Raw genomic sequence first — 24,158 nt, 5'->3', positions numbered from 1 at the left:
GGGTCCTCTCTGCCCTGCTTCGATACAACCCCGCTGTGACACAATGCCTCATTCATCAGATACATGACCCATGACGCCCTCTTTATAAAAATGAATTCATAATTAGATTTTTTTTAATTAAAAAAATAAATGAGGGTCCTTGGGGTCACAATGAGACACTACGTCTATCCACAATGGGACTCTACCATATCCACAATGGGACTCTACCATATCCACCATGAGACGCTACCATATCCACGATGAGACTCGACCATATCCACAATGAGACTCTACCATATCCACAATGGGACATTACGTCTATCCACAATGTGACCCTCCCCATCCACCATGAGACGCTACCATATCCACAATGGGACACTGCTATATCCACAATGGGACTCTACCATATCCACAATGGGACCCTACCATATCCACAATGGGACTCTACCATATCCACAATGAGACTCTACCATATCCACAATGGACTCTACCATATCCACAATGGACTCTACCATATCCACAATGAGACTCGATCATTTCCACAATGGCGCTCGACCATATCCACAATGGCGCTCTACCATATCCACAATGGGGCTCCACCATATCCACAATGGACTCCACCATATCCACAATGACACTCTACCATATCCACAATGGACTCTACCATATCCACAATGGACTCTACCATATCCACAATGAGACTCGATCATTTCCACAGTGAGACTCTACTATATCCACAATGAGACGCTATCATTTCCACAATGAGACTCTACCATATCCACAATGGGACACGACGTCTATCCACAATGGGACACTACCCATCCACCATGAGACGCTACCATATCCACAATGAGACGCTACCATATCCAAAATGAGACTCTATCATATCCACAATGAGATGCTACCATATCCACAATGGGGCTCTACCATATCCACAATGAGACTCTACCATATCCACAATGAGACTATATCATTTCCACCATGAGACGCTACCATATCCACAATGAGATTCTACAATATCCACAATGAGACTCGACCATATCCACAATGGGGCTCTACCATATCCACAATGAGACTCTACCATATCCACAATGAGACTATATCATTTCCACCATGAGACTCTACCACATCCACAATGAGAATCTACCATATCCACAATGAGACTCTTCCATATCCACAATGGGGCTCTGCTATATCCACAATGAGACTCTTCCATATCCACAATGGGACACTACCACATCCACAATGGGACCCTACCATATCCACAATGAGACTCTACCATATCCACAAAGAGACTCTACCACATCCACAATGGGACGCTACCACATCCACAATGGGACTCTACCATAACGACAATGAGACTCTATCATAACCACAATGGGACGGTACCACATCCACAATGGGACTCTACCACATCCACAATGAGACTCTACCATATCCACAATGGGACGCTACCATATCCACAATGGGACTCCACCACATCCACAATGTGACTCGACCACATCCACAATGAGACTCTACCACATCCACAATGGGACGCTACCACATCCACAATGGGACTCTACCACATCCACAATGGGACTCTACCACATCCACAATGGTACTCTACCATATCCACAATGAGACTCTACCACATCCACAATGGGACTCTACCATATCCACAATGAGACTCTACCACATCCACAATGAGACTCTACCATATCCACAATGAGACTCTACCACATCCACAATGAGACTCTACCATATCCACAATGGGACTCTACCATTTCCACAATGAGACTCTACCATATCCACAATGGGACTCTACCATATCCACAATGAGACTCTACCATATCCACAATGGGACTCTATCATTTACACAATGAGACCCTACCATATCCACAATGGGACTCTACCATTTCCACAATGAGACTCTACCACATCCACAATGGGACGCTACCACATCCACAATGGGACCCTACCACATCCACAATGGGACGCTGCCACATCCAAAATGGGACGCTACCATATCCACAATGAGATGCTACCATTTCCACAATGAGACGCTACCACATCCACAATGGGACTCTACCATATCCACAATGGGACTCTACCATATCCACAATGAGACTCTACCATATCCACAATGGGACTCTACCATATCCACAATGGGACTCTACCACATCCACAATGGGACTCTAACATATCCACAATGAGACTCTATCATTTCCACAATGAGACTCTACTATAGTCCTATATCCACAATGAGACTCTACCATATCCACAATGGGACTCAACCATATCCACAATGAGACTCTACCACATCCACAATGAGACTCTACCATATCCACAATGAGACTCTACCACATCCACAATGAGACTCTACCATATCCACAATGGGACTCTACCATTTCCACAATGAGACTCTACCATATCCACAATGGGACTCTACCATATCCACAATGAGACTCTACCATATCCACAATGAGACCCTACCATATCCACAATGGGACTCTACCATTTCCACAATGAGACTCTACCACATCCACAATGGGATGCTACCACATCCACAATGGGACTCTTCCACATCCACAATGAGACTCTACCACATCCACAATGGGACTCTACCACATCCACAATGGGACGCTGCCACATCCAAAATGGGACGCTACCATATCCACAATGAGATGCTACCATTTCCACAATGAGACTCTACCATATCCACAATGAGACTCTACCATATCCACAATGGGACTCTACCATATCCACAATGAGACTCTATCATTTCCACAATGAGACGCTACTATATCCACAATGAGACTCTACCATATCCACAATGGGACTCTACCATATCCACAATGAGACTCTATCATTTCCACAATGAGACTCTACCATATCCACAATGAGACTCTACTATATCCACAATGGGACTCTACCATATCCACAATGGGACACTACATCTATCCACAATGGGACACTACGTCTATCCACAATGGGACATTACGTCTATCCACAATAGGACACTACTCATCCACCATGAGACATTATCCTTCCACAATGGGACTATCCATATTGTCGTGTGTATAGCTCCACACCAACCTTCTAACCACCTCCATAACCACAGCCGACACGAAGACCATACAAGTCGAAGCAGATCACTTTGAAGATGGCCGTGCTTAAACAGTTTAGTATGCTGCACATGGGACAAGACCCCAGAAATGGAAATCCCAGCACGAGATAACACAGATAGAATATGATTATAATGGGGAATGATGATGAGCTGGGACCTCGTGAGGGTGGCAGCTTGTGGAATAACGAGTAGCACAGGGCAGATGACAACCTGAGTGGCACAGAGGAAACTGCAGGTACCAATAACCACCACCCCCCCCCCCCCCACCCCCAATCCATTTATTTATTTTTCTTCCATTCCCCTTCTATGCTTGATTGGACTATTACATGAATGCCACACTCAACCAGCTCCAGATATGTTTCTAGATGATTCAGTGGAGAACACTTTGCACCCCCACTTCCATGCGCAGGTTTTGAAAGACACGATGAGACAAAGAGTCGGGCTCCAGCATACACCTTTGGTGTCCGCACGGCTCTGGCCCAATCAAGGGTTTCTCCAGGTCCGAAGTTCCTCCTTCCACAAGGCTACACTCATCATGGAAACATGGCAATGCCAAGTTACTCGATGTCTGCCCGTCCATGTGATACCTTAAAGATGACCAATGTTGGGCCAGGTGGGTGAAGGACCTTTTCGGGTACTTCGTGATGTTTCTAAAGGTTCTGTCCACATCTAATACTTGACAACAAATATCACAATTAAAGCCTTTTCTCCACTAGCATGTTGACACGGTGCCCCCATCATGATGGGAAATGCTCCACTTAGTATTGCACGTTGTAACTAAGGTCAAACCCACGTGAAACCACGCCCAAATGACATGATTGCCTTACATTGAACAGCATTTGTATATTGAGTCACTGAATTGGGGAACCAACTATATTTGTGGTCAAACGGTCAAAGGTCAACTCAAGGTCAAACTTCCAAAATCATCAATTTTCATCTGAAAAACCGTCAATTTTCATCCGGTTGACTTGCAGATTGAACAGCATTTGCACATTGAGTCACTAAATATGGAAACCAACTATTTTTGAGGTCAAAAGGTCAAAGGTCACCTCAAGGTCAAACTTCAAACGTTATCCATTTTCATCTGAGAAATCGTCACTTTTCATCCAATTGACTATTAATGTAAATAGTAATTGTATAGTGCCTCTTTGAATCGGCACACCAAATATTTGAAGGCCAAAAGGTCAAAGGTCAACTCAAGGTCAAACTACCAAAACCATCAATTTTCATCTGAAAAATCATCAATTTACATCTGATTGATTTGAAAATTTAACAGCATTTTCATAGTGCCTCACTGAATTGGGAAGCCAATTATTTTTAAGGTCAAAATGTCAAAGGTCAACTGTATGTCAAACTTCTAAAATCAATTTTCATCTAAAAAGTTGTCACTTTTTATCCGATTGACTTGAAGAATTAAACAGCAATTGTATAGTGCCTCATTGAATTGGCACACCAAATATTTTTAAGGTCAAAAGGTCAAAGGTCAAACTTCCAAAATCATCAATTTTCATCTGAAAAATCTTCAATTTTCATCTGATTGACTTGACAATTTAACAGCATTTTCATAGTGCCTCCCTCCATTGGGAAACCAACTATTTTTGAGGTCAAAAGGTCAAAGATCAATTCAAGGTCCAACTTTAAAGATCAATTTTCATCTGAAAAATCGTCACTTTTCATCCTATTGACCCGAGCTTTGATCAAGATTGTTTTTTTTTTTTGTTTTTTTTTTGTTGTTGTTTTGTTTTGTATACTGAATCGAGGCTCGTGAAAGAGCTGACATTTACTTCACAAACAAATCAACCAGACAAACAAAATATATAAAAAGAGGGAGCGGAAGACAAGGGAAGGGGAAGCACACAAACACTTGAGAGCACACAACATTTAAGAGCAGGGAGATGTGTGGGAGGGAGAGGGCTTGGGGGGAGGAGGCGTGGGAAGGGGAGGGGGGGTGGGAGAAGTATAAAACACGAGGACACCAAGGACTTCCAGGACAGAAGTTGGTATTTCAAAAAACGTGGAATTGGGGTGAAATTAGCGGGGATAGAAAAGATCAAGGTTTTGGATTTTGGAAGATAAGAGATGGTGGTGAACAGCTGTTTTAAAGACCTGGAGGGTGGAGTGGGATTGAAGAGAGTGAGGGAGTTTGTTCCAGAGGCGGGAGGAAAGAGGAATGAAGGAGTGAAGGTGAGCAGAGAGTCTTAATTTTGGCAGTTTAACCACAAGAGGGTTGCAGGCAGATCTTGTGCGACCTGCAGGAATATTTGCGGGACAGAGCCCAGAGAGAGCTGGGGGGGCAAGGCCAGAGAGGAGTCGGTAGAAGACGGAAAGACCACCAACCTGCCTGCGGTGAGTGAGTGAGAGGCCCTTGGAGTTAGCTTCATCGCGGGAGATTCCAATGATTCTGTTAATTTTAATCTTGATGAAATGGACAATTTGCTGGATTAATGGCAACCTATTGGGGGGTGGGGGGGGGGGCGGGAGGGTATCGTGCACTGCATGATGTCTTCTTGTTTTGTTGTTGTTTGGACACGTAGCTTCCGTGCACCTCAACCTTGTCCTGGGACAGAGAAATCTTTGGCTTTCTATTGTGGAGACAAGACGTACTTTACCTTAAATTGGAATTAGACAGGTACCGGGATGCATTGGAGATTGAGGGGTATGAGCATATTGGCTTGTGTGCATGGTAGGTAGTTTGTGTGAGGATGGATGACGATAATGGGGTTGGTGCAGCGAAGGCATGATGGACAGGATGGCCTCCTCCTGTGGTGCCAAAGTTCCTGATGTATCTTTGTGTAATATAATAAATTCCTGGTAAAGTTATCTTTGGAGGAGGGTGTGGTGGTAGGGCAGATGGATCTTTTTATACAAAGATGGAGGCTAGTGAAACAGCTGATTTAATATGCGTTCCATTCTTTACCAAGCTGTCCTTCAAAGAAAATGCTTAACAGCTCATCTAATGCATTTCAAATTAAAAATCCCTCTTTGTTTTTTTTAATTTATATTTTTTTACCAACTCGTATTCCATGTAAAGAAATGTGACAGATGAGATTGTTTGTTTTGCTTCAACTTCCCGTTTTTCCAGATTGTTTAACCTTTTGTACGTTACGTGTGCGCATTACCGCAATGTCTCCACCCCATTCCTTTACCCACCCAGTGTACATCATTTATTTATAGACAGAGAGCTGGCCAGAGTTTAATCATAAACTCACGTCCGAAAGGTTTGATGCTCTTAATCATGTTACATTACCTTGACATCCAACAAAACCCATTTCTTGAGTTGCACATTTCCAGTGGTTGGAAGTGGCAGACCCTTAAAAAGACCCTAAACACAATTTTTGGGAAATATTTGCATCCGAGCCTGATTATTATTTTATGACATCTACATTGAATACTGAATATGACATCTACAAAACACATGCACAAGAAATGAAAATCACAGGCATTTGCATATAAGAAGGACCCTTATTAGGGTCCACGAAGGGTCTTAAACAGTAATTTGCACCCAATAATTGTTTTGTTGCAAACTGCTCCATTCTAATGGTATAAAACAAAAATGAAACTTTTGGATAAGAAGGTCCCTTAGACATGAAGAGGTCAGAAAGGGTCTCAGAAAAATTTAATCAAAACGCTGAGCCCGAGCAAATTTCCACTTCGAATACATCAGAAAGATGCATGCGAATCATGATTCGGTGCATAAGAAGTTTTCATGTGGGTAATTTGCAGGTAAGAAGGACCCATCCCAAAAAGGGTTTAAAAAAGGGACTTGATCAGAAATGTGCGGCCCAGAAATTTTGCGGCGAACTACTCCATTCTAATGTGATGAAACAAAAATGCATCGCAATAACATTTCTGACCCAGCACTTTGAGATAAGAAGGCCCCTTTTGCTCGAAGGGCCCACAATAGTCCATGTACCATTCCATTAGAACGTACGGCCAAACACCGAGGTGGCGGATGAGAGGAGAAGTAACACAGAGCAGAGTCTTTCATCAGTTGAACAAAATTGATAATAGCGGGAGCATTTCAATGGATTTGACCCAATCATCAATTGGAGGTGAAAGGCCGTTTTTTCTCTCTTTAACATGGTGTAAGATGCACCTGTGTTTGACGAAGACAAGGAGTTATATTTGAGTGTTGGTGAGTGCGAACATTTTTCAGTAATTGATGGCAAAGTAGAACGGGAATTTATTCCATCATTGTCGTGTACTCATCCAGAAGCAGACACTAGCATTATGTTTCACCTGCTACACGCAGACAGCACACTTCATGAGAAAAGGTGTCATGGAGACGCTGATTCCACTCCAGCAGGTGACATTGGTATCTGAGCAGCAGACACGGGCATCCTGGTGATCCTACTTCATAATTGCCATAAACTGAAGGTCTGGATGGAGGTTGGTACAACTGGCCGTAACAATAGGCGACACATGAACATGTCGCACATCGCAGTGGAGATGGGTCCAGAAACGTGTGCTGTGTTACCTGGAGTTCACGCATTTATAGGTGTGATTACACAGCCACATTCTCACATAAGGGGGAAAAAACGACCGTCAAACATTGTTGCATAGGACGAACAGTACATCTGTGCGTTTAAATTACTAACATTTGGACTGCTGAATGATGAGACAATCGAGGCACTACAGGACTATACATGCAAGTTGTATGGTGTAAAGGAGAAGAAACGGCTCAACACGTGGAGATACTGGGTGTTTGACAAAGCATTTGAACCAAAAGACGCATGAAAACCACTTGACAAAGTGAAGGGCATCATCCCTCCTGGCGAAGCTGAAATCGGACAAAAGATCCATGGATTGTTCTTTGTGGCCAGAATGTGGCACACCGTGGAACGCACCAACATCAATACGAGACCACTCGTCTCTTCGGATGAGAACGACAAAATGAAGCCTACATCTATGTCTGGTTCGATGTACCACAAATGCCAGGTACGTTCCTCTGCGCAATTTGCACTCAGCTGATAGTTATGATCCAGCCTGGTGTTGGCTTAGCAGTTAGGGTGCCGGCTTGGGATTCTAGGATCCTGGGTTTGAATCCCGGTCGATCGCTGAATTAACGCCAGGGGGGTTGACTCAACCTGTCATCCTTCCGAGGTCGGCAAATTGAGTACCAGTTCACTGGTAATTCCCTGTGTGTTGCAAGAGGCGACAAACAGGGTTGGCGGCAGGAAGGGCATCCGGCCGTAAATCATTGCTTCAAAAAGGGGACCATGGTGCCCAAAAAAGACCAACCCCTGCTCTGCAGGGAAAAATGGCCTCTAAAGGTGTTTTTTTTTTTGATAGTTATGATCGTGAGACAGAGCCAGAAGAAACCTGGTGTTCGTCATGGCCAGCGCGCCTTTTTAGTAGTTGCGCCAATAGACTGGAAAAATAACTTGTGCAATACCAAATACCGATACTTTTAAACGGCGTCTTAAAACTCACCTTTTCGTGACTTACAATGACTCATTTTCAATATCGCCATTGCACATGCGTAACTGATCACGTCTGTGGAATTTCTGTGCTTTATAAATAAATTACTCCATCTTTCTCTTCAGGTACAGTTGTATCAGCAATGGTTCCAAACGACGATGAGGACTCCGAAGATGAGGATAATGTTCCGCACACCATTTTCATGATTGATGACTATCACATGGATAGAGATATGGACGAAGAAGATTGAGATCTGGTTTGTTTGGATAATTCATTGAAGAAGACCAGAATTTAGCTCTTTCACGAGCCTCGATTCAGTATACAAAAAAAAAAAAAAAAGACCACTCCTTTTGCATCTTCAGATGAATAGGGCTGCCAAAGGAGTTTCCTAGTCTATTGGGCACAATCCTGGACGGGTCGCCACTCCGCTGCAGTAATTAATTGAAGACATTAATTAATTGACTAATAATTCATTGAATGATAATACAGTTACAAAATGATTTTCTTCATTGCGTTTCTTTTCCTTTTTTTTTGTCGGGGGACTTTTGGCATCGGCAGGTCTGTGCTCGGTTTCGTAGCACGTGTTTCTTTTAGGAAAAGTGACTTCATATCCGTTAACATTTTCAATATAATAAATATCAAATCTTGAAGAACAGTCTTTCTCTATCTCCCTGCAGCTTGTGCAGGTAGTTGAGTGCTACAAGTGCGATTTCTAACCTCTTCGAGCCTAAGGGGCCTTCTTATCCGAAAGTGCCGGGTCAGAAAGTTTCTTACGCTGCATTTTTGTTTCATTACATTAGAATTGAGCAGTTGGCCACAAAAAAACTTTTCGGGCACAAATTTCTGATCAAGACCCTTTAAAAAAAGTTTTACGGGTCCTTCTTATATGCAAATTACCAACATTAAAACTTATTATGCACCAAATCATTACTCACATGTATCTTTCTGATGTATTCGAAGTCGAAATTTTCTCGGGCTCGGCGTTTTGATTAAAATTTTCCGAGACCCTTTCTGACCCCTTTATGCCTAAGGGGCCTTCTTATCCGAAACTGCAGGGTTAGTAATTGTCTTGCGTTGTATTTTTGTTTCATACCATTAGAATAGAGCAGTTTGCACCCAAAAAAATTATCGGGCACAAATTTCTGATCAAGACTCTTTGTGCACCCTTATAAGAGTCCTCATATGCAAATGCTGGTGCTTTTCATATCTTACGCATGTATTTTGTATTCAATAACCTATGTAGATAACTCTTTAAATATAACTCTTTGTCAAACACAGGTGCATATTACACCATGTTAAAGAGAGAAAAAAACGGCCTTTTACCTCCAATTGATGATTGAATCAAATCCATTGAAGTGTTCCCACTATTATCAATTTTGTTCAACTGATGAAAGACTCTGCTCTGTGTTACTTCTCCTCTTATCCGCCACCTCAGTGTTTGGCCGTACGTTCTAATCGAATGGTACATGGACTATTGTGGGCCCTTCGAGCGAAAGGGGCCATCTTATCTGAAAGTGCTGGGTCATAAATGTTCTTGTGTTGCATTTTTGTTTCATAGCATTAGAATGGAGCAGTTTGCCACAAAATTTGTCGGCCACACATTTCTGATTGTCCCCCCTTTTTTTTTTTTTTAAACCCTTTGAGGGGTGGGTCCTTCTTACCTGCAAATTACCCACATGAAAACTTCTTATGCACCGAATAATTATTCGCATGCATCTTTCTGATGTATTCAAAGTGGAAATTTGCTCGGGCTCAGCGTTTTGATTGAAATTTTCTGACACCCTTTCTGACCTCTTCAAGTCTAAGGGACCTTCTTATCCGAAAGTTTCATTTTTATTTTATACCATTAGAATGGAGCAGTTTGCAACCAAAACAATTCTCAGGTGCAAATTACTGATTAAGACCCTTTGTGGACACTTATAAGGGTCCTTCTTAGATGCAAATGCCTGTGATTTTCATTTCTTGTGCATGTGTTTTATCGATGTCATATTCAGTATTCAATGTAGATGTCATAAAATAATAATCAGCCTCGGGTGCAAATATTTTCGAAAAAGGGTTTTAATGGTCATGTTACTTTTAAGGGTCTGCTACTTCCAAACGACGGAAATGTGAAATTCAAGAAATGTGTTTTGTGGGATGTCAAGGTAATGTAACACGATTAAGAGCCTTTCTGGCGTGAGTTTATGATTGAACTCTAACCAGCTTTCAGTCTATTATGGTTTCATAAATCAACCTGCACAACGAATGATTCGTGAAAGTTAAGAAACCGGGTACTTATGTCAAGTATATGCTATGAACGAATTTAAAGAGCTGGAATGACGGACAGTACAAGGAGTGTGCGTTTTACAGGTTCCCACAGGCCAGAATGTTCAATGAATGCTGTTTACCGGACTGCACCATCATACAGCCTGTCAGCCAGAAGTAAGCAAGGCCAAACATCCAAGACTCCAGGTAACAGGGTTTGTGATATCCTTATACTGTAGTTACATTATTGTCCATTCCTCTAAATATTAAATAATTTATCTGCAAGTGCTTGAGGGGCCAGGTTATCTTGATTACGTCCATCGGACCTTTGCCATGTCCAAATTTTGCAGTAGTAGTAGGGTCAATAATGCTGAAAGTATTCACTATAAGGACCTACTCTTGCAAAAGATAATATGAAATGTTATACATTCACATAATGATCACAACTTATAAATAACGAGAACGGAACTTGGTAGGGCGCATACCTCTGCAAGGCTGAACAGTTTACGTTTTATATCCCACTGATAGGCCAGATCTGGATGCAGACATGAACCAAAATCTAATGGGCTTGTTCTTGTCATCTAACAACTCATCCACCAAGTTTAGTCATAATCTATATCCACAACCTTTTGAAATACCATGCTATACATCATTTCTGGCCCCATCTCCAGAGGAGCTGAGATGGGGGTGGAGGTTGGAGGGGGGCGTCTTTCTGTCTTCTACCGACTCCTCTCCGGCCTTGCTCCCCCAGCTCTCTCTGTGCTCTGTCCCCCAAATATTCCTACAGGTCGCACAAGATCTGCCAGCAACCCTCTTATGGTGAAACTGCCAAAATCAAGACTCTCTGCTCACTTTCACTTTCATTCCCCTTTTCTCCCGCCTCTGGAACAAACTCCCTCATGCTCTTCAATCCCATTCCTCCCTCCTGATCTTTAAAACAGCTGTTCACCACCATCTCTTATCTTCCCCCATCCAAAACCTTGATCTTTTCTACCCCCGTTAATTCACCCCAGATCCACCTTTTTGAAATACCGACTTCTTTCCTGGAAGTCCTAGCAGTGTCCATGTGTTTTCTACTTCTCCCACCCCCCATCTTCCCATGCCACCTCCCCCCAAGCCTTCTCCCTCCCACAGATATCCAGATGTCTCTGTTCTCTACTGTTGTGCTTGTGTGCTTTCCTCTCGCTCCCCATCTTGTCTCCCGCTTCCTTTATTATATGTTTTATGTGTCCGTTTATGTTTTTTGTGATTGATGTTTTATGTGTTTCTTACACGAGCCTCGATCCTGTATACAAAAAAAAAACCCCCCAAAAATACAAAACTCCGTGGACTTAATAGGTGCCTGTAATTATTCGTTCAATTTTTTGTTTAATTTAATGATAGTTTATGATGATAAAACACTGGGGCCTGTTTTATTTTGTGTCTCCCTCCAAGCCACTCAGGGCGATTGCCTGGCATGCCTTTGCCATGGGCAGTACCCCCTCCCTTGCAAAATAAACTACCGTACTGTGGGAACAATTTATATAATGATAATAGTGGTAATGACGTATTGATGTAAATTAACACAGGACTGTTGGCCAAACCCCATCCAGATGAAATGGGTTCAGAAACAAATCCGGATATAGGAATAGATGAATAACACCCAAATTCCCCTTAAACATGGCATGTGTTTCTGATGAAGAAAATATGGAAACCTCCGTATAGGTTGTTTAAAAGTGTTTGTTTTCAATCCTATACATAATTGCAGAATATTGAAACTTCTTCTTCCTTTACCAGCTGTTAATGATTATTCTTCATTTCAGGTTATGTTGCTGGAGGGGAATTGGAATTTATGTAACAGATGTAGTTTGATGAACAACGTCGTTGTTCACTTCGAAGCACATTACTCATGTTGCTGGGCTGGCCTCTCAGATGTAAACAGCTTGTATCGATTATATATTGATTATATTGAAGGAGCCGGGGCTCCCACGTCGATCGGAAGAATGGACGCGACAAAAAGCTAGAATTCATCTGAGTTGCTTTAATGAAATCAAACACTCAGGCACTCTGAAAAACCGTTTATCAGTCAGCAATATATATCTATTCCGCCAGGGGGTTTGCCCAGGCCCGGCGCCAGGGGGCGTGGCCCAGCGTCCTGGCTGCGGCCTGGCAAGTTGAGCGCGGGCCTGGGCGTCCTGGACGAGCCCGGCATGGTGATCGCTCCGCGTCCTTGATAGGTGCAAGGCGATTGTGAAAACTCAGCGGCAGCCGCTACACACGTCCCCCCAGAATCGACTTGCACCGGCAGGGTCAATTTGAGGGGGGTCCTGATGACCCGGCCGAAGCGACCCCTGGCGGGTCGTGGGAGGGGGTCCGGTGAGGTGGTGGGCGGTCGAGTGGGGGGCACCGTGGACGGGGGACGGCCTCGCTGCGGCGGAAGGGCCACCCGTGGTGGGTGGTCGACGTCCACGTGCGCCGGCTTGAGGCGGTCCACAGCAATCCGGTCCGACCTGCCGCCGATGTCGATGACGAACGACTTGTCGTCCCGTCGCAGCACCCGGAAGGGCCCGTCGTACGGCGGCTGGAGTGGCCACCGATGTGCGTCGTGACGCACAAAAACATACTCCGCTGTGCGGAGTGCTGGGGGGACGTAGGACTGGGGGTCACCGTGGTGGGATGTTGGCACGGGGGCAAACCGTCGGGCGGCCTCCTGGAGGTCCGAGCGCTGGTGAGCTGCGGACCAGGGACTGGTAGCGTCGGGCACAAATTCGCCCGGGACGCGTAGCACCTGGCCATAGACAAGCTCGGCGGTGGATGCCTGGAGGTCCTCCTTGGGGGCCGTGCGAAGGCCCAAAAGGACCCACGGCAGCCAGTCGGCCCACCCGACGTCTTGAAGGCCGGCCATGAGCGCGGCCTTCATGGAGCGGTGGAATCGCTCGCACAACCCGTTTGCTTGGGGGTGGTAGGCCGTAGTACGGTGGAGCTTGATCCCCAGGTTGCGGGCGACCGCGCCCCACAGCTCGGAGGTGAACTGTGGACCGCGGTCTGACGAGATGTCCGCCGGTGCGCCGAAGCGGGCGACCCAGGTGGCGATGAAAGCCTGCGCCACGTCGGCGGTGGTGGTGGAGACGAGGGGAACGGCCTCCGGCCACCTGGTGGTCCTGTCCACCATGGTGAGCAGGTGTGTGAACCCCCGTGACGGGGGGAGGGGGCCCACCAGATCCACGTTGACGTGGTCGAAACGTCGTTCGGGCACGGTGAAAGGTGCCAGCGGGGCCTGGGTGTGTCGGTGGACCTTGGCCCGTTGGCAGGCCGTGCAGGCGCTGGTCCAATCGCGGACGTCCCGACGAAGGCCGTGCCAGACGAAACGCGCCGACACCAGCTTCTGGGAAGCTTTCCGGCCCGGGTGGGAAAGGCCGTGGAGGGAGGCGAAGATGCGGCGTTGCCAGGCGACGGGCACGATGGGGCGAGGCTGGCCTTGGGAGACGTCGCAGAGCAGGACAGTGTCCGCGCAGGGGATGTCGGCCAGGCGGAGGCCCGTGTCCGCCGCCCGGAGGGCTTGCACCGTGGTGTCGGTGGTTTGGTCCGCCGCCATAAGCGCAAAATCCACGCCCAGGTGGACCGCGTTCGCGCTGGCCCGGGAAAGACAGTCGGCCACGGCGTTGTTTTTGCCGGCGACGTGCCGGATGTCCGTGGTAAACTCCGACACGGCGGAGAGGTGGCGCTGTTGGCGGGCCGACCATGGCTCCGTGACCTTGGCCATGGCGTAAACCAACGGCTTGTGGTCGACGAACGCCGTGAAAGGTCGGCCCTCCAGGAGGTGGCGGAAATGGCGGACGGCCAGGTGTAGACCGAGGAGCTCCCGGTCAAACGTGCTGTATTTGAGCTCGTTCGGCCGGAGCTGCCGGCTGAAAAAAGCGAGTGGCTGCCAAACCCCGTTCACCCATTGCTCATGTACGGCGCCCACCGCGTAGTCGGAGGCATCCGTGGTGAGGGCGATGGGAGCGTTGAGCACCGGGTGAGCGAGCAGTGTTGCGTCGGCGAGGGCCCGCTTTGAGCCTTGGAAGGCCGCATCCATTGCTGCGGACCAGGCGATGTCGTGCTTGGCCGGCATGCCCCGGAGGGCTTCGTAGAGGGGCCGCATGAGCTGAGCTGCGCGGGGCACGAAGCGGTGATAAAAATTCACCATTCCCAGGAATTCCTGCAGGGCCTTTATGGTGCGGGGACGCGGGAACGTGGTGATGGCCTCGACCTTGGTTGGCAGCGGCACGGCCCCGTTCTTGGTGATGTGATGGCCCAAAAAATCAACGGCCGTCGTGCCGAAGTGGCATTTGGCCGGGTTGACGATGAGGCCGTGCTCGCTGAGGCGCTCGAACAGCGTCCGGAGGTGGAGGAGGTGCTCGGCCCGGGACGTGCTGGCGACGAGGATGTCGTCCAGGTAAACGAAAAGGAACGGCAGGTCACGCAGCACGCCGTCCATCAAGCGCTGGAACGCCTGAGCCGCGTTCTTGAGACCAAACGGCATCCGCAAGAATTCGAATAAGCCGAACGGCGTGATGACTGCCGTTTTAGGGACGTCGGCCGCCCTGACAGGTACCTGGTGATATCCCCGTATGAGGTCAATTTTCGAAAAAATGACCCGTCCCGCCAGACGGGCGGAGAAGTCTTGGTTATGCGGGATCGGGTACCTGTCGGGGGTGGTAGTGTCATTGAGACGGCGGTAGTCGCCACACGGGCGCCATCCACCCCCCGGCTTTGGCACGATGTGCAGTGGCGAGGCCCACGCGCTATCGGAGCGCCGCACGATGCCGAGGTGCTCCAACGCGTCGAATTCGGCCTTCGCTACGGCGAGCTTGGCTGGGTCGAGGCGGCGGGCCCTGGCGTAGACCGGCGGGCCCGTGGTTGGTATGTGGTGCTCGATCCCATGCCGTACTGCGACGGCCGAAAACGTCGGCCGCGTGAGAGCCGGGAACTCCGTGAGCAGGCGAGCAAACTCGTTCGCCGCCGGGACGGCGCATGCCAGCTCGGTCGGCGCGGAGCTGCTCAATGTGCATACCAGGGAGCTGAAGGTTTCAGCGTTGATTAAACGACACCGTTGGACGTCCACCAGCAGTCCGTGTGCGCAGAGGAAGTCGGCGCCTAGCAGAGCCACGGGCACGTTGGCGGTTACAAACGTCCAAGCAAAGCGTTGGCCGCCGAAGCAGAGGGTGACGTTGCGCGGGCCGAAGGTGCGGATAGTCGATCCGTTGGCCGCAACTAAGGAGGGGCCGCAAACCGCGGATTGCCTGTCCTGGTCAGAGGCGGGTATGACGCTCAGTTGGGCGCCGGTGTCGCACAGGAAGCGCCGTCCGGACGCTTTATCCGTGATGAACAGTAAGTTGCCCGTGTGGCCGGCGCTCATGGCTGGTAATGAACGCCGGCCCGGCCGTTTCCCGGCCTGCCGAAGGTGCACGGGGGTCGGCATGTCCGGGCCTTCTGTCCGAACCTGGCATGATAGTAACACCACGCTTGGTCAGGTGGAGGCCTCGGTCGTCGTGCCGGAGGTGGTCGGCTCGGTAGAGCGGCCGCCAATGGCGTCGGCAGTTCGGCCGTCGACCGTGCCGGGTGCTCGGGCGCCCTGGGTGTTGCGTCGGACGGCGGTGGGTCCCATGTCGCCGCTACGATGCGCTGTCCTGCGGCGGAGATCTTGTCGGCTTCTCTGGCAAGGGCCCGGGGATCTGTGATCGTCGTGCTTGCCAGGGCGAGGCGTACCGGGTTAGGCAGCTGACGGAAGAACAGCTCCCGGAACAGGAATGCCGGAGAGTGCTCGCCGAGCAGTGAAAGCATGTAGTCCATGCGCTCGGAAGGGCGCGTGTCGCCGAGCTCAGGCAGATCGAGCAGGCGCCGTCCGCGTTCCGCCGATGGGAGGGCGAAAGCATCGAGGAGCAGCTTCTTAATCGCGTCGTATTTGTCAGCGGCTGGCGGGCTTTCGAGGAGGCTCAGGGCGCGGGCCGCGGTAACCGACCCGAGCGCAGCTACCACATGGTGGAAGCGGGTGTCGTCGGCCGTGATGCCTCGCAGGGCGAACAGGGACTCCGCCTGTGCGAACCAAACCGCCGCGTGAGCCTCCCAGAAGGTAGGCAGTTTAAGGGCGACTGCCGTGTCCATGTCGATAGGTCACCAATGAAGGAGCCGGGGCTCCCACGTCGATCGGAAGAATGGACGCGACAAAAAGCTAGAATTCATCTGAGTTGCTTTAATGAAATCAAACACTCAGGCACTCTGAAAAACCGTTTATCAGTCAGCAATATATATCTATTCCGCCAGGGGGTTTGCCCAGGCCCGGCGCCAGGGGGCGTGGCCCAGCGTCCTGGCTGCGGCCTGGCAAGTTGAGCGCGGGCCTGGGCGTCCTGGACGAGCCCGGCATGGTGATCGCTCCGCGTCCTTGATAGGTGCAAGGCGATTGTGAAAACTCAGCGGCAGCCGCTACAATATATTGATTATATATTGATTACATATTGATTATAATTATATTTATGTATCGATTATATATTGATGTATCGATTATATATTGATTATATATTGATATACAGACTTGGCATTTAATATGGAATATTTTTTTTTTCTTGACTTGGGTTTACTTTCTTAACTCAGTATATCAATCTGGTGAGTTTCTTTTACACTTTGGTGATTTATTTGTTAAAAGAACCATGTCACTGATTGTCTGTCGCAGCAAGAAGTCAACAACAGGATTATATCACAGGTGGCGTGGCAAAATGTACGGACAGGTGCATTTGATGATTGGCTTCACAGTCGGGTATACAAGGGTTGTTGCGTTCTGTATTAGTGGAAAACAACTGCTGCACGTCTCCAAAAGTTATTGCCGCTTCCTCTGGAGATGGTCCGTCAACTCGACAATGCTGTTTGTCATGGAGTGGTGGCTTTACGAAATTACGGCATGAAACAGCGTGCTATTGCTCGGCAGTATGGCATCACTCAAGGTCAGGTGTCAAAGATCCTGAAACGAAATGCTCAGAGGGGTGTCCCTACTCCAATACCGAGGCCAGGACGTCCCCGCAGAACCACAAGGAGGGATGATCGCCAGCTGCACCGGTTAGTCCACAATGGCCGAACCAAGTCAGCTAATTGGCTTGGGGCTGAGTGGCAGCAACTGACAAATGTGCCTGTATCCAGAAGGCTAGTCAACCAACGACTGGTTCAGGCAGGCTATCGTGCCAGGAGTCCCCTGAGAAAGCCACGCCTGACCAGACAACACCGCCAGCGCCGAATGCAGTGGGCCAGAGAGCACCGTCAATGGCAGCCAGGACACTGGAATCACATGATCGTCAGTGACGAGTCTAGATTTCTGGTCTATCGTCAAGATGGCCACGTCCGAGTGCGCAGACAAGTGCATGAAGCCTCAACAAAGATTGTATAGTGCCAAGAGCCAAGCTGGAGGTGATGGGGTGACCGTTTGGGCTGCTTTTCATGAGTGGGGCAAAACTGACCTGGTTGTTCTGAATGGAAACCTGAACCAGTTCAAGTACAGGGCCATTCTGGAAGAAACATTGCTTCCATTTGCTCGTGCAGCCTTTCGAGGAAACATTGTCTTCCAAGATGACAATGCACGGCCTCATCGTGCTCGCATGATCCAACACTTTCTTGCTGACCATGGTGTAGAGCATATGGAGTGGCCTGCCATGTCCCCGGATATGAATCCGATAGAGAACTTGTGGGCAGAATTATCGCGTCAAATTGACAACTTGGACCAGCAGCCGACCTCTGTGCGTGAATTGCAGCAGGCTATTGTCACTGCATGGCAAGCGATTCCTGTCCAAACCTTGGCAAATCTCGTGAACAGCATGCCTCAACGTGTACGTGCTCTCCTGAATGCTCGTGGGGGTTACACGAAGTACTGAACAGTAGTTTTACTGTCCGTAATCCCAGTCATAATTTAGCTTTTGTATTTGTTGAAATTTTTTTTGGCTAATGTGCAAAATAAAGAGATACTTCTGGAAAACGTACAGAAGTTTAACACAGTACTGTCCGTGAATTGAGTTCGATACCAGTTTACATCACTTTCAAGGATCAATTTATTTGCTTCGAAATGTCAAATGTGGTTTTTGTTTCTTTTAAAGGTCACATTAACAAAATCTAGAATAATTTCAACATAATTCCAATGAACTTTTGGTTCTAAGTCATCTTGAAAAGTAAGTTCACCCCCACAAATAAAAAATTCCATATTAAATGCCAAGTCTGTATATTGATTAATATACTGATGTATCGATTATATGTTGATTATACATTGATTATATATTGATTATATATCGATTATATATTGATTATATATTGATTATATATCGATTATATATTGATTATATATCGATTATATATTGATTATACATTGATTATATATTGATTATATATATCGATTATATATTGATTATATATTGATTATATATTGATTATATATCGATTATATATTGTTTATATATTGATTATATATATATCGATTGTATATTGATTATGTATTGATTATATATTGATTATATATTGATTGTATATCGATTATATATTGATTATATATTGATGTATCGATTATATATTGATGTATCGATTATATATTGATTATATATCGATTATATGATGATTATATATTGATGTATCGATTATATCTTAATTATATATTGATTATATATCGATTATATATTGATTATCTATTGATGTATCGATTATATATTGATTATATATTGATTTTTATATGCCGATTATATGTTGATTATATATTGATGTATCGATTATATCTTGATTATATCTTGATTATATATCGATTATATATTGATTATCTATTGATGTATCGATTATATATTGATTATATATTGATTATATACCGATAATTATATGATGATTATATATTGATGTATCGATTATATCCTGATTATATATTGATTATATATCGATTATATATTGATTATCTATTGATGTATCGATTATATATTGATTATATATTGATTATATGCCGATTATATGTTGATTATATATTGATGTATCGATTATATCTTGATTATATATTGATTATATATCGATTATATATTGATTATCTATTGATGTATCGATTATATATTGATTATATATTGATTATATACCGATTATATGTTGATTATATATTGATGTATCGATTAATTATATATTGATTATATATTGATTATATATTGATTATATATCGATGTATCAATTTCTCCATTTTCTACTCTTGTCATTGTAATCCATGTCTTAGAAGTAAGACACATACCAGTCACCTCCATGACACCAGACACTGTAGAAGAAAAGGTTATCAGTTTAAAGAGTTTTCCTCAACTACGTATATCATAAGGTGCGTCGTTGTTGTTGTTTCGTATGTAGTGTGTGGCTGCTGGTTGTAGAATTTTCTGGAAGTGCGGCTGTGCCACGGATGCAGTTTCCTTGTTACCAGTAAGCTAGCTGGTACTTATTTTGCTGACCTCAGAAGGATGACAGGCTGAATCAACCCACCTGGTGTTATCCAACAGCACAACAGGGGCTCAAACTCAGGACCCTAAGGCCTAAGATCTTAAGCCAGCCACCTTAACCATTAAGCCAACACCAGGCTTGGTTGCATAATAATGAAACTCCTTCAAAAAATAGAACTACGTAGCTATTGAGATCATATCATGAACCATACATGCTCTATAATCTATATGGAGCGTTGGTGCTGCCAAAGCAGTTTCTCTAGCTAGGGATACAATCCTGGATGGGTCGCCACTCCGACACAGGAAGTCAGGACAGGAATTTGAAATGTGTTCATGGTGGCAGCAAATAGCCCGCCTCCTCTTCGTGAAGGACACCGTGAGAACTTTAACATCCACCAACTAATGCTGGCAGACGGAACGCCCAGTTTAACGTCCATCACACTCACACCACACCGATGAATCACCCTGCCTGTGAAACATTGGGCTAGACAGCTCAGAGGAGAGTGTTTATACCTGTAAGCCATCCTGCCAGCCCTATTCTGCTTAAATGTGATGGCCTGTTAGTGTTCCCACCTGAATCCCTGGCCCATGATGCAGGGAACCTCAGTTTTTAATCCATCTTTTTTTCCCCGTACTCTTATGAATTGGGGTAGCATTTTAGATGATGGAGGCATGTGGCCCTCAGCGAAAGATCTGCAAGATAGCAGAGAAGGCAGAGCAAAATAAGAATTCTTGTGGATTTAAGTGTTGATGTCCTTGGGTCCAGTGACAGTGGAAGAATCAAGCTCGGACGGAGATTCTCTCCAAGTTGACAGGATGGAAGCTCACATGCTGGAGGGATGTTTCTGTAGGAAGAGGTTGGTTGGGTACAGGAAGAGAGGGATTTGAAACTTTAGACCATTTTCCTCACCACATCAATCATTTTCCAGGGGATGACATGTTGGATGGAGGCGTGAAGGTACGAACTGACAAATAAGAAAGAGGAGAATGTTGAGAAATGTGTTTCAAGCACTATCTTTGTCCAGAGATGAAGAGATCATGGAATGTTGGTCCAACCAAAGTGTCAGCACTTATTAAAACCTTCCGAGCATTTCACTCTTGATTACATTTTCCATGATGTTTGTTGCTGAGTATTTCTGATGGAACTCATTTTGAGCAACCTTAGACATGTTGTGAGCTCACAGGTGCAAGCAGGAGTGCTGTGGGACAAATGATCTTTTTCAGGTGTGAGTTTTTAGTGGTGTCCTTACTTTACCAATAGGCTGACAGGGTCGGCTATGAACTGTCATCTTGGGTTTCACAGGCAGGATGATTCGTCAATGTGTGTGTCGTCCCTCGGATGGATGTTAAACTGGGTGTCCCATCTTCCAGCATTAGTTGGACATTAAATATCCCACAGTATCCTTCGCGAAGAGTAGGCGAGCTACCATCGGCATTAAATTTAACAAATTACAAATTCCTGCTCTAACCTATACAAAGCAGTGGCACAGCCACACCATCAGTGGCACAGCCACACCCTCAGTGGCACAGCCACACCCTCAGTTGCACTGCCACACCCTCAGTGGCACAGCCACACCATCAGTGGCACAGCCATACCATCAGTGGCACAGCCACACCATCAGTGGCACAGCCACACCCTCAGTGGCACAGTCACACCCTCAGTGGCACAGCCACACCCTCAGTGGCACAGCCACACCCTCAGTGGAACAGCCACACCCTCAGTGGAACAGCCACACCCTCAGTGGCACTGCCACACCCTCAGTGGCACAGCCACACCATCAGTGGCACAGCCACACCCTCAGTGGCACAGCCACACCATCAGTGGCACAGCCACACCCTCAGTGGCACAGCCACACCATCAGTGGCACAGTCACACCCTCAGTGGCACAGCCACACCATCAGTGGCACAGCCATACCCTCAGTGGCACAGTCACACCCTCAGTGGCACAGCCACACCCTCTGTGGCACAGCCACACCCTCAGTGGCACAGCCGCACCATCAGTGGCACAGCCACACCATCAGTGGCACAGCCACACCCTCAGTGGCACAGCCACACCCTCAGTGGCACAGCCACACCTTCAGTGGCACAGCCACACCATCAGTGGCACAGCCACACCATCAGTGGCACAGCCATACCCTCAGTGGCACAGCCACACTATCAGTGGCACAGTCACACTATCAGCCAATAATGCTACACCATAACCTTTTGCTGCATATGAAAGAGGAAGAAGAAGACTTTGCTGATGATATAACTCAACTTGACTTGATATTAAATTTTCCTTTATTGCCTTTACAGTTACCTATTGATTCTTCTTTATTTCGCAAAGTCCACCAAATGAACACCTTAAACCTCAAGTCCCAATTCAAGATTCATGAACGTTCTTTTGTGCTAATTTTTGCGCATTCTGGGATTTATGTTATTCTTAATTATTAATATTTTTACATTTATCTTAAGGCTCATAGTGGAGCTTGCTCAAAATCACACCACATTATTTACAACGACTTGAGTAGACAAATGATAAATATAAATAATATATGGGATTTGAAGCTGGGTTCCAAGAACCATGGAGATGGGAACACGAAACATGCCAACACAAATTCATAATTGAACAAATATTATAGTTTGGTGCTTATCACAAAACACATTTAACAAAGTAAAGGACTCATGATGATAAGTCTGTATCTCGGCATTTTCCTTCTTCTTAGGTCCAGCCCTCTTAAACCTTCCACCGGTCTTGGGCAGTGGCCTTGCCAACAAAACCTCAGCACCCATGTATTCTTTCACTGGGCGCACCAACGTTGGAGGCCTACACTATAACCAACCAAAGGTAAGTTTTTTTTCGGGTATTCATATTCATGGTTAAACGCTATTTGCAGTTTCTGTGTTTTTCCTAATTGAAGATCATGAAGGAGCTTATAGGTAGGTATATGCTATACGTAGAAGAAGGACATGATGAAACATCAATCATTTTACTTTTGCATGAATTACAAGGGTATTAATAGACAATGAAACAAGAACTTGGTAGAGCGCATACCTCCACATGCTGAACACTTTACGGTATATACAGGGTGAGTCAGAAGTAGCGCCCGATTTCTGTTTATATATATATATATATTGTTACTGATCGCGGTTTAGGATGTTGTTTGCCGAGCGAAGGCTCCGCGACCGAACAGTTGTTCCCCGACTCACCCGATTCACCCCAAACTTTGGCCGTATCGCACCGCAGCTGCCCAATCTGGAAAAGACTAAAACGACGAATGCAAAGAGGAAAAGGAATAAGACGAGAAGACGGACAGAAGAGTAATTGGATTTATTATTTACACAAGCAAAAAGAAAGAAGTCACGTTTATTTACAACACATAAGACGCAGGTGACACAGTGCAAATACTAGCTTACCTACAGTCTTAATTAACCCCAGGACAGAACAAACAAAAGACAGACTCACACGGGGAATGATGACAGGAATCGGCTGGAAGGAGAGGATGGCTTGGAGCTGTATTGTGCAGCACGATCGGCGCGTTTAGCAGCCGCCGTTCCTTCGCGGCCCTGCTCAAAACCGCCGTCCAGGCCCCAAGTGGCTGTTGGGTGTTGTTGCTGCTGTGGCCGCCGCTGCTTTCCCACGATTACCACAGGCTTTGTGCTTTCTGGGATGTCCTCTCTTTGGATGTTCTTTCTGGATCTCCTCTTTCTTGGTCCAACCACTCTTTCTCTCTCTTGGTCCAATCACTCCTCACCACCGACAATTCCCTTGCTTCTTGCACGCGCGCCTTTATAACGCCTCCGGCGATCAAGCCGCCGGCCTTCAGGACACGCCCATCGGTGTGCTCACCTCGGCCCTGGTTGGTCACGCGACCCTCTGGCTCCGCCCTTGATGACGACGGGCGGGCACGCCCGTCTTCCCCGACCCGAGCACATGTTCAATGGTGGTTTTGGAGGGGATGTAATTGGCAATCGAGGC

General features: G+C 46.5%; 1 protein-coding gene across 1 annotated transcript in view; it reads left to right on the top strand.

Moving 5' to 3' along the window:
* The first annotated feature begins 10,824 nt into the window (after positions 1 to 10,824).
* The window catches only part of LOC137432290 (ciliary microtubule associated protein 1A-like), a 17,331-nt gene continuing 3,997 nt past the window's right edge, over positions 10,825 to 24,158 (top strand). Inside the window, exons 1-2 of the mRNA XM_068124101.2 lie at positions 10,825 to 10,960; positions 22,906 to 23,027. Coding sequence (XP_067980202.2) covers positions 10,825 to 10,960; positions 22,906 to 23,027 — 258 coding nt within the window. The remainder of the gene's footprint in view (positions 10,961 to 22,905; positions 23,028 to 24,158) is intronic.

Source organism: Myxine glutinosa, chromosome 8, assembly GCF_964187855.1.
Source record: "Myxine glutinosa chromosome 8, kmMyxGlut1.1, whole genome shotgun sequence".
NCBI lineage: Eukaryota > Metazoa > Chordata > Myxini > Myxiniformes > Myxinidae > Myxine > Myxine glutinosa.
This window is presented reverse-complemented; position numbering and strand designations above follow the sequence as displayed.